The sequence below is a fragment of the Apaloderma vittatum genome, unplaced genomic scaffold, assembly GCF_000703405.1.
Source record: "Apaloderma vittatum isolate BGI_N311 unplaced genomic scaffold, ASM70340v1 scaffold43254, whole genome shotgun sequence".
NCBI lineage: Eukaryota > Metazoa > Chordata > Aves > Trogoniformes > Trogonidae > Apaloderma > Apaloderma vittatum.
The window spans coordinates 1,224-12,563 of NW_009715134.1; the positions used below are offsets into that span (position 1 = coordinate 1,224).

The following is an 11,340-nucleotide window of genomic DNA, read 5'->3' on the forward strand; positions in this document are numbered from 1 at the left end:
ACCACCTGTGGTGGTTAAAACTGGCATGGATCTGCAGGAGGAGGCAGTGGAAGGAAAGCTGACGCAGGCTGACTGTGGGTCTTTTGGCGACAGCACTGGTTTTGCTCTCCTGTTCAAGTGAGGTGGTGGTATAAAGGCTGATGTTTTCACCAGTGTTTCTCACAGAGGTGAGAGCAGGAAGGAGAAATGCTAACATGGAAACAGTTCATTTCATCAACTTTTATGGACTTTTAAATGTCACCTGGTTTTTAGATACAATTTTTTGAGGTATTCTAAGTGATGTTATTAAGAACCAAAGCCTTCCCTTTCCTTTTAAAGTCAGCTTTAATGCGAATAGGCTTAGAGCCGCACTGTCTCTCTCATTAGGTAGATTTCTAGGATGCAGAGGGAAGAGCAGCAGACTCCATTCTCCATCAAGTACCTTTGACATCAGTCTAGTGTTGTATGCAGTTGTTAATTTGGATGGAGGATTTCTGACATTAAAAGAAATCTGGTGGCATTGCAGTCTATCAGGTAGGACCGATCATAAAAAAAAAAATCTGTCTGTAGGACAGATTACCAAGGTAAGTGCATGCTGTAGCTTTTTTTTTTCTTCTGCTTCTAGATTTTACCAAAGTTAAGTGATGGAAGCATACCCTAAAGAAAAAAAAAATCGTCTTTGGGTCTTTGGCATTCATATTTGTGTGACATAATTTAGGATGTTCCAAGAAAAGCCATCAGCCAATTGCTTAAATACAGCAACAACGTCTACTGAAGATGGTGCTTCACAGAAAAAAGGCCATAGTACACGAATCCTTAGCCCAGAGGAAGCTGAGAAACTGGCAAAAGATCAGGTTTTGGTGTCCGAGTTCAAACAACTGAAACTGGAGAAAGAGGCACAGAAGAACTGGGATCTCTTTTACAAAAGAAACAGCACCAACTTCTTCAAAGACAGACATTGGACAACCAGAGAGTTTCAAGAGTTAAAAGCATGTCGGGAGGTGAGAGCTATACACTTCCTCAGTGAAAGATGGGATGGATTGTTTCCAAGTGATTTAATATTTCTGAAAGGCATTAGGGTACGACTGTTGAAGGTTAAGTTTGCAGTGTCCTCTCTTAATATTGAAGATACCTCATCAGAATCAGATATGTCCATTCAGTTTGTAAGAGAACGAAATCTGCGAATTTTTTTGGTGTTATAAAAGGACAACTTGTGTGTCTGTGATGTGGCACTTTCAGATGCAAGTTGGTGCACTTCAGAACACTACTTTAAAGAAAAGCATCCAGAATTACAGGCTAATTGCAAAACATTGTTAAGGGGACTAGCCAGATGCATCTGTTGTTCTTTATAGCTGAATGAAAGGCAAGACAGAAATGATACAACAATCTGTTGATTACTTAAGGGGTAGATGACTAAAGAAATAGTTATATATTCTAAAAAGATTTTAGTTGTGCAGAACTCTAGATTTCTGTTTCTTAGTGTCATATTATCCAATGGATGCCTAATTCAGTTTTTGAATCAATGGTAATTAAAATTAATTATAGCTTTTAAAATGCTGTTTGAACAGTGTCCCTGCTCATATCATGCAGAAAACAGAAATGTGCTTTGTCTTGGATTTCTTCCTCCTCAGTTTTCAGATCAGAAACTGACCATACTGGAAGCGGGCTGTGGGGTTGGGAACTGCTTGTTTCCACTCTTGGAGGAAGATCTGCATATTTTTGCATACGCCTGTGATTTCTCTCCTAGAGCTGTTGAGTATGTGAAGGTTGGTGTGATATTTGGGACTTCTTTTAGAGTGTCCTTAGAAGCCTCTGCAATTACAAATGACTGGAACAGCAGATCTCTCTTGCCTTCCTTTTATTAAGAAGTATAGCAAAGTTTTTGCCAAAAAACGGAGACCGATCCATTTCAGTGGATCTCCTATACAAGAAGTAGAATCATTGCTCAAAACCTAGTTTTTCAGTGTCAGATTGTAACATTACAGTAATACTTGTATATTACTTGAATGGTTTGTGAAGACCATGTTTTTTGGGAGTGCTACTATGTATCTGCTGATGGTGCAGTATTGTTTGGGACAGAAGTCTGCCCTTGTTGTGCAACTGAGAGATTCCCAAGGCGAACCTTGAAAACAGGGCTATGGAAGTTATTGTTAAGGAAATTTGTAGCCTGATTAGAAGAAATAGGTTTGTTTATACATATTCATAGGTGGGTGGTAGTGCAGTCCAAAGAGAAGTCATCCAGCAAGGTTGGTGGAGGCTTTGGGCTTTAAAAGCCTCCTAGCCTATAAAATTTGTAATTATAGGTAAATTTTTGTTATGTGAAATCATTCTCTTTTGGGATATTTGCATATCTTGTGGGAAAGATAGGAAGAAATAGATGTGACAAATGGGAGAGGACAGTAGATCTGTGGGATGCCACAGCTGCACTGCAGGGTGAGGTTGGGCTGAGTGAGTAGTCTGGGTTTGGGATGACTTAGTGGTGGTGGCATCCACAGCTCTTGCTGAACTTCTTTCTGGCCAAGACCAGGTTTGCTTTTACCCAGCAAATGGGTGGGCTGGAAGAGTGCACCTGCATGTGATCTGATGTGAACCCAAACTGTTTAGTGAGCAGCAAAGAATTTCTGATTGCATTAGTCACCTATTGGAAGTGTTTGTCACTATGTTTTGTGCCTCTCTACTGATTAGTTTTTGCAAGTTTTTACTCTTTTTTTTTTTTTTTGCAATAACAAATGCTGCTACTTTTCAGTGAAAGAATCCTCTTAATTTCCCTAGAAAAATGCCTTATACAGTACTGAAAGATGTAAAGTGTTCCAGTGTGATCTTACCAAAGATGATCTTCTAGAAAACATACCAGCGGATTCTGTGGATGTTGTCACACTCATATTTGTTCTCTCTGCCATTCATCCTGACAAAATGCATCTTGTCTTAAAGAACATCTACAAGGTAAAACCACCTGATTTTACAGCATTTCAAGCACTTTCACTCTTCTTAGCTTGTAAGTATGTTGTTGGTTTGTTTGGTTTTTTTAATTATTCTAAGAAAATAAACCCTCTTTGTAATGGTGATCTTTAATACTATATTTCATGGATGTGTGTAGTTAGTTCACCTAGTACATGGGACTACAATATGATTTAAAATGGTTTTTTACCTCACTTGGTATTGTGAGGTGTTTGCATTCTGGCCTAAGGCATGTCATCAACAGAAAAAAAAGGTATTTTTGACCTGTGACTTGTGCTCCTGGGTTGTGCCTACAAATAATGTTTATGGATTGGAGAAATGTCTGTGTTGAGGAGGTGTGAATGTGCCAGTGAACAAAATTAACTTCCAAAACATAGTGACTTGCAGCTAGGATGTTACTGTTACTGGTAAACATGCTTATCTGTCCTGATTTACAGGCAAGGTGTTCCAACATTAATCCAGAGAGACTCATCTCCCTAGAAGCAATTAAAAAAAAACCCCCTCAAGCCCACAACCCATCTTCCTGAAAGTATTCCTTTTTTTGCTTTGTTTTTTTTTATTGCAGCAATTTTCATTCTCACGTGAAAAAAGAAATGTCACAGTATTCTAAGTTTTATTGTTAATCAATAAGCAAAATCAGGTGCTAGGCTATATTTACTACCCAAAAAAGAAAATGCCCTTGAAGAGCTTAATTTTTGTTGTTAAATTGTGCATTTTCTTTTTTCTTCGTATCTGAAATGTGTTGCAAAAAGCCTATTTAGCTGATTGGTGCCCAGAGATGCGTCTTAAAACTATTTGTAGTCTGCTGTTCATGGGAAGGCATTTTTAAAAGCACACAGTCTGGTTTATATACAACTTTTTTATTGCACAGGGAATGAATTCAATATATATATGTATGTAATTTCAATATTGAATGTGTTAGGATTTCTTGTCTTAGTTATATGTGTGCGTGCCTGTATATGTATACAAATTAATATCTCTCTCAATTTACCTTATTAAAGCATCTATGTGGTATGTGACAGGTATTGAAACCAGGCAAGTGTGTCTTGTTCAGAGACTATGGACTGTACGATCATGCAATGCTCAGGTTTAAATCTGGCAGCAAACTTGGAGAAAACTTTTATGTTAGACAAGATGGCACAAGATCGTATTTTTTTACTGAAGGTAAGATGAGCTGTAGAGTGCTTTATTTTCTGTGAATCTTCTGTGTAAGCTTGCTTCAGGGAATTGCCAACATGCCTGTGGAATTTTTGTTCTACATAGATGAACTGTTAAATTGTGGTCCACTTCATTTGCCATCCCTTTTGAGAGGAAGAGGATATTTAGACTGGCAGGACTTTTGGGAGCAGTTAATTGTTTACAAGCTTCTTGTATATGCTCTAATGGACAAACAGCAGCGGTTTCTAACTGCAGAATTTCATTCAGATTTGTTATCCAAGGGTAAAAGACCAATGTTCAGTGGCAGAATTGATCATCTTCATGAAACAACTAAGCAGTTACCTTGGCATCATTCTTTATGCAAGGCTGTTCCTGGTGTACATGGTGAGGTCTGCTGAAGTCAATGTTTTCTAAAGCAGAACAGTGCCGAGAAGCTTTTGCAAAAATCCTGCTCAGATAGCACTGACTAGCTATGGTCACTCTGTCTTCTGTTTGTATTTTTTTTTCAGTAAAGGTGATCCAAAAAACATTTCCAAGTGATACAGTATTTAAACAGTTTTTCCTTCAGTGCTTATAATGCTTTAGGGAGGAAGATAATTATTGCAGTTTACTGGTGGAGCATTTGAAGCACAGAGACATGCAGGAATCTGCTTAGACTCTCACAGTGAACTGTAGTTATAGCTTGTATTCTAACTCCCAATTCCTCATGGTAAACTTCAGTGAACTATTACATCCCTCTACACAATGCCCTATAACTGATAATAAGAGCTGTGTATTTATTTCTGTGGGGCTTTTTGTTCTTTGTCTAAAGCAAAATACAGGAACTGAAGAGACCGATTTGGAGCCAACTAAATGTTGTTCATGTTTTATGACATTACATGTTACCTAATTGCTTCTGATATATAAAACCCATTAATCTTGTCTGAGCTCTCTCTATTCTCTATAGGACAATGACGAAATCTAAAATAATGCAGGCTGTGCTGAAACTTCATTGAAGCATTTCTAGAACTGTTATTTGTTGAGTGATTTTTAGGTCTGTGTTAAGCAGTTGGCTCTTAGAAAGAAAATGGATGTTAAAGGGAACAAATAAGAGACTGACCTAGCTGTGGAATTTTAAATTCCATTTTTATTGTGTAAGAACTGTTTCCGAATGAGACGTTCCTTGCTAGTATGCATGTTTGCTTTGGGGGAATAATTGAGATAGGGAGGAGGAGGAAAGAAGGAAGAAAAAAGATAATTTATCTTATATTACTCATGTTAGCAATTGTTTTGCCATGGGCTGGCATGTCACCTGTCTCATGGACCACTTCGGCTCACATTTTGAGCACTGAAAAAAAATGCTGTGTCTGTTTTCTATCAAGTAGTGCAAGTTTAGAATGTCCCAGATTTATTGTTGAATTATCGCCTGAGTAAATGAAACAGGAAAGGACAAGGGTGAATTTTGATTACCATGACAAGTCAGTAGCATGAGCAGCCCTCTGTGCTGCATAGGTTGCCCTGTTTGTGAGGTGCATCTGCCTTCTCTGAGGGGGAGATGCTTTGAGTAGGATTCTTTTGTTCATGGAAGACACTTTCAGTTTTCACTTTGCCATTTTGTCCTTTCTTCTGTTGAGCGATGGCATGTGAATGCCTGGTATCGCAGGGTGATATCCTTCCTCAGGCAGACACAGGCCTGCAAGGCTGGTTTACCTTGGAAATAAGTGATACATTCAGCTAGCAAAGGTGAGCTGCACAAGGTGAAAATGCCCTGGTGTCAGTCACAAGGGGAATGACAACGCTCAATAAGAGTACGAGACGTGGTAAGTTTTGGAAATGAAGCTGAGTAACTAGCTTAAGCCCTAAGGTTTTGCAAATCGTATTGCTTATGTTGATGCTTCTAAGGATCTGTATTGGTTTTTATTAGGCAGTCTGCCTGCATAGAACAGCTTGAAATCTGAAGGCCCTTGTGATTTTCATGCTGAAACACATACGAACATACGCTTACCTAAATGCCAACTAGTGTTTTAAAAATAACTTAAACATAATATTTCAATTTTTTTTCTAATTCTCTTCCAGAGTTCTTGTCACAGCTTTTCAAGGCTGAGGGATATGAGCAAGTGGTCAATGAATATGTGCAGCGAGAAACTGTCAATAGGAAAGAAGACTTGCGTGTTCCAAGAGTGTTTCTTCAAGGCAAATTTCAAAAGCCTTTCAGTAAGACCTAAGTTCGTGCTGATTAGCAACAGCACTGCTTGTTTGAAATGGAAGCTAGCACGTAGTTTTTTCCTTGTGTGTGCTAATCTTTCTGGCAAACCAGAATTTACTGCATCCAGTGCCTCTTATTGGTTTTTATCCCCTGATACGAAGTATTAATGCTATTTGTGATTCAGATTTAAGATGATTTAGTGATGCAGGCAACCTGTTGAGCATTTGTATTCCTGCATCTACAGTAAATCCTGTGCAGCATTGTTGGAGGATCAGATAAAGCAGACTAAATATGATGAATTTTAAGCATTAGTTTTCATTAATTATCAAAATTGTAATTTTAATTTTTAATAAAAACTGTTTTTAAGTAAGTATTCTGTGTTTCCTTTCATGTATGTTTTCTGTGACTTGTTGAAGTTAGTGTTTCATCTGCTTTCCGTACCTCTAAGACTTCTGAGTATAATTTCTCGGGTACAGGAATGAAACAGACTTGGTGAGTGGTATAATGTAAGCTCCTTTTGTATTTTAATAATGAGATCTTTTTAATGTGCTCAATATTGAGATATGTAAATAAGTGTTTATATTCTAAGTAATGCAGATGATATAAATAACATTTTATGCTTTAAGTGAACTGTTAGAGGATCAGGTTGTCTTTATCCCTAAGTAATTTCAGATGTTCTTCATTTGATGTGCAGAAATAGTTAAAGGTTTTGCAAGCCTGTTTCCAATTTGGAACTGAAATCAGTGAGTCAGTAGTACTTTATTTTGTATCAAGTTGTAGTCAGCTGCTGCTTTCTTTAATTCTTAATTCTTTCCCATCACTCAGGAGAGGTACTGGTCTTTGTTCTTATCACTAAAAGCCACTGTCTTGATGCTGTGGCTCATAGTCTGCCATGGAATTAACTGCTTGAAGGAACTTCCATCCTTTTCTTTCACCAGCCCTGGCACTTTGCACTGCAGAACCTCCTCTTCGTTCTCAGACAATCTAATCTCAGAACCACTTCTGGATCTTGAGCATTTTGAACAGTTGCTCTTGCAGCAGAGGAAGCTCAGGCGTATCTGGAGACTTGTGCAATTGGCTGTGCTGATCTTTTGTAATGTACATGGGTTACAACAGGTAAATTCCAATAAAATATTAAGAGTTTTGTGTGCGTGTAAGGAAGGACAGGGCCCAGAGAGGCTGTGGAACCTCTGTCCTTGCAAATGCTAGGAAACTGACTACAAAGGCTTGAGCAACCTGTGACTTCATTTGCTGCTGGCCCTATTCTGAGTAGGGATTTAACTTCTTGCAGTACATATTAGTATGGGATTGATTGACATCAGTCAGTGATTCCACTAGACTTTGGTGTTGCTAGATGACTCAGTCGTGTCCATCTGATGTGGACCAGAGGTGAATATTTACCTCTTTTTATGACCAACATTAGGTCCGAGATGTGATAAGGGTTTATTTGGGGGCATTTTTTCGGTGTTCTTAATGCTGGCTGCATGCAGGGAAAGAAGTACTAACTTTTCAAGCATAAAGCCTAATGTTACAAAGTTAACAGATTTCTTTTTTTTTTAACAATTTAAAGCTGCCAGAGGTCTTATCTAGTTATGTTTTATTTGTAAATTTGCAGCAGGTCACTGCTTTAAGTCAAGGCACCATGGCTTTTTTTGGTGTGATACGATGAGCTCCAAAGCTGGATTTATAGTACCATCAAACTTAATCCTCAGAGGAAAAAGTGGTTAAACCACACAATTATCTTAATGTCTCCTAATGGCTCTTTGAGGAGGTTTATTACATGACATTTCTCTCTCTTGTTTTTTTTTTTTTTAAGTATTGTCCTGGAGATTGTGCAATCCATTAGCATTTTTTGCCTAATAATATTTATAGTAAATGAAAATACATGTTTAAAAGAGATATAACAATGATAGCATTAATATCAGCAGTTGTCATTTTGTGGCTTCCCTTAGCAAATGTTTGTCATTAGTAGAGCAGTTCTGCATTGACTGTGTGCAGTCTGGGCTCTGATTTTTAGTGGTGTTTGAGCCCTGTAACACTGAGCTCCTTACAGGACTGAGTGTTTGGTCCTTCTGGAGCGCACAGCACAAAAATGAAACTGAAGGGTTGCCTTGCGTGGCACCATGTCACTTTGCCATGTCATTGTCAGCATCTGCAGAGGCAAGTACACTGAACTGGGCATCCCAAGAAGGAAATGAAATGTAGGCAATTGCTAAAAATATTAATCGGAAGGTTTGAGTCAAGCCAATGGACTTGGCTGCGGACAGACATTGACTTCATTTTTACAACAGACCAGCTATTGCCTGAGTAATAATACACTTCTTTTGTGGCTGACTATAGCTTCAGTGTTTCTGTGTACTTCTACTTCACTCTTTGCATACCTACTCATTAAGCAGAGAGCAATATTTCTAATTCTTTTTAGTTCTCTTTCAGTCTGGTTTCCAGTCAGACCTGGAAAATTAAGTAGCATGCATTAGCGCCTCTGCCAGAAAGACCTTCTGCTCTAGTTGTCATAAAGCAGAGGTGGCTTTGAGATGAATCAGAAAGCTTTATATGGTTTCTTTACTTCTGTTTCCGTGAACTCTCGATCACTGCAAGTTTTTCTAACTGTTTTAAAGTTCAAGGAAGCTGAGTCAGCTTTAAGAAATCCTTGGCTTATAGTATAAGATCCAGTAGCTGATGGGGTGCACGTGGCTGCTGTAGTGCCAAGTAAAGTGAAGGTACTTACCCTCCCCAACCCTTCAGCCTTTCCAAGCTCATGGTGGAGGCACATCAGACTATGTGCTGAAGATGCCTGTACCTAGTCGTCTTACCTGAAGAGCTGTCCTTAGGGAGATGTGGTAATGAGGGTGAATAGCATCAAAAAGACTCAAAAAAAATATATATATACACTGAATTGTGCTCAGCTTGCACAGACATGCTACTTTGCTGTGATTGTGATAAATGTCTTGATTGTTCTTGATTTCAAGTTGTCTTCACTCAATGGGGGCTGCTGAGACCAACTCAGTTGTCTGTACAAGACCTTCCTTTTGTTTGCCTTTGAGCTAGCTGCTCTGTCAGACAAGCATAAGTAGTAACCTGCTTCATGCCATCACTCTGCTCCAAGCAGTATTTAGAATAGAATAACTATTGAAGTAGTGTGACTATGAAAACCCTGTGTATTTATGTATTTTTTTATTTTTTTAGTGGTTTGATGCATTGTGATTACGCTCTCTGATGTTTAATAAAGTATGAACTCCGGTTAAAAGTTTTTCTGTGGTTAGGGAATCCTAAATGTCACTTTCCAGCATGGGATTTTGGGCAGCCTGTTCCAGCATGTTGTGAGGGCGACAGAGCACTGGCACAGGCTGCCCAGGGGGGTTGTGGAATCTCTTTCTCTGGAGGCTTTCAAAACCTGCCTGGATGCATTTCTGTGTGATATACTCTAGGTGACTGATCTTGCTTTAGCAGGGGAGCTGGACTAGATGATCCAGCTCCAACAATTGTGAGATTCTCTCGTGACCCCTGCTGGAATCAGACAGCATATATTAAGCAGTGGTAATGCGGCAGCGCCTCAGTGAGGGCATGAGTAGTATCTGCCTGTTGGCTATTTTCATCAAATTTACAGAAATATGTCTTTGAGTCTTCTGACATTTCATGTCCGTTACTGTTTTGTCATATTTGGTTGATACTGTCCAATGTATTTGACAACAGCCTAAGACTAGACAAATTCACATGTATATTGTGTGCAGACTGCACCCATGGGTAAGCTTTCTTACCTTAGACATAGGGGCTACAGAGAAAAATCTGTTTAACCTTTACAGTAGTGGTATCACAGCGGATTTTGTGCAGTTCGTTTGATAACTAAAAGGCTATTTCTGAGCATCTTTCTAGTACCTGAAGGTTTCTTGGATTCCAAAGGCAGAATATCTAAGCAGTTAATACAACACTATCCACATGGTTCATTGTACATAATTTCTGTGAAACAAAGTGCTGTAAAAGTGGGATCTGAAACTGCGGCATCTACATGCCTCGGCAGCCAACTGTTGAACAGACAGCCTTGGTGTCGTTGGAGAAAACCAGCAACAGCCCTGGTGTTGTTGGAGAAAACTGGCAAATGAAACCTGAAAGGTCATTTACAGGCCTAACTCATGTTCTTTTTTCTCTTGATCTGATGTACAGTTTATACATCTGTATATATTGATATACAGATTACCAGTGTAGGGTAATTAACTGGTAGGGTTATTTGAAAGATATATATGTTTGGGTTTTTTTTAGAGAGGATATCAGTGTTAAGAATCAGTTTGTGAAGGAAAAAAGGTAAGATTATGTTTAAGCTTCTAGGGGCAAAAAAAAGTTTTTTCAGTTTTACAGGCTAGGAGTGACACACAATTGAAATGAGTTGCTCATCTAAAAGGTGAAATTTTGAGAACAAACACCTGCAGTGTCTTGCTACTGCAATTTGAAAGGCAAGGCTGCCATTCCCAACTTCATCTGACTTCCTTGAGAGCTCTTGCAACTCCAATATGGCAAAGGGAATTGCACTTTAGGACAGAAGATCTAATGCATCTCTCCTTGCTGACCCTTGATTTTGGAAAAAGAGGACCCACTGATACAACCAAACCTGTGCTGTTCTCTGCCTGATCTCTCCTGTATTTCCAGTCTGTCCCTGGTCAGAACACAGCAAATCCACCGCTCGTGGACTCTGTGGGGTAGCTGGAGAGCTGGTGATCCCTGTGTTTGGCAGCCTGCTGGATTTACAGCATAAACTGTTTATATTCTATAGTTGTAGTGCAACCTTGTCTTCCACTGCTTTGTGAAGCCTGGAGGAAGAAGAAACATAGGATGGTTGTTTTGGGTTTTTTGTTTGTGTGGTTTTTTTGTCTTTTGTTTTGTTTTGGTTTTTTGTTTGTTATTTTTTTAAAAAAAAAGCTGTCCTAAAAAAGGAGGGAAAGCTTGTCTGTCAGGGCTGGTTAGCAAAGTCTGCAGCTGACAATGTATGTATTTTTTGAGTAAGGGCAACATTAAATATTGTTTGCAATGCAGTGGAAAAGGAATAACTTCTCTTACCACCAGCTGTA

The 11,340-nt window shown here is 38.9% G+C and overlaps 1 protein-coding gene across 2 annotated transcripts; it reads left to right on the top strand.

Moving 5' to 3' along the window:
• Positions 1-604: 604 nt before the first annotated feature.
• On the top strand, positions 605-6,582 carry METTL6 (methyltransferase like 6). 2 transcript variants are annotated; one of them, XM_009868990.1, is made up of 5 exons: positions 605-980; positions 1,611-1,745; positions 2,752-2,922; positions 3,960-4,101; positions 6,151-6,582. In XM_009868990.1, exons 1-5 carry the CDS (start codon positions 699-701, stop codon positions 6,297-6,299), a joined length of 879 nt encoding a protein of 292 aa, XP_009867292.1. In that variant the 5' UTR covers positions 605-698; the 3' UTR covers positions 6,300-6,582. The 2 variants fall into 2 exon arrangements, with proteins under 2 accessions (XP_009867292.1, XP_009867293.1); XM_009868991.1 differs by lacking the exon at positions 1,611-1,745 and having other exon boundaries at positions 6,151-6,440.
• Positions 6,583-11,340: the final 4,758 nt, after the last annotated feature.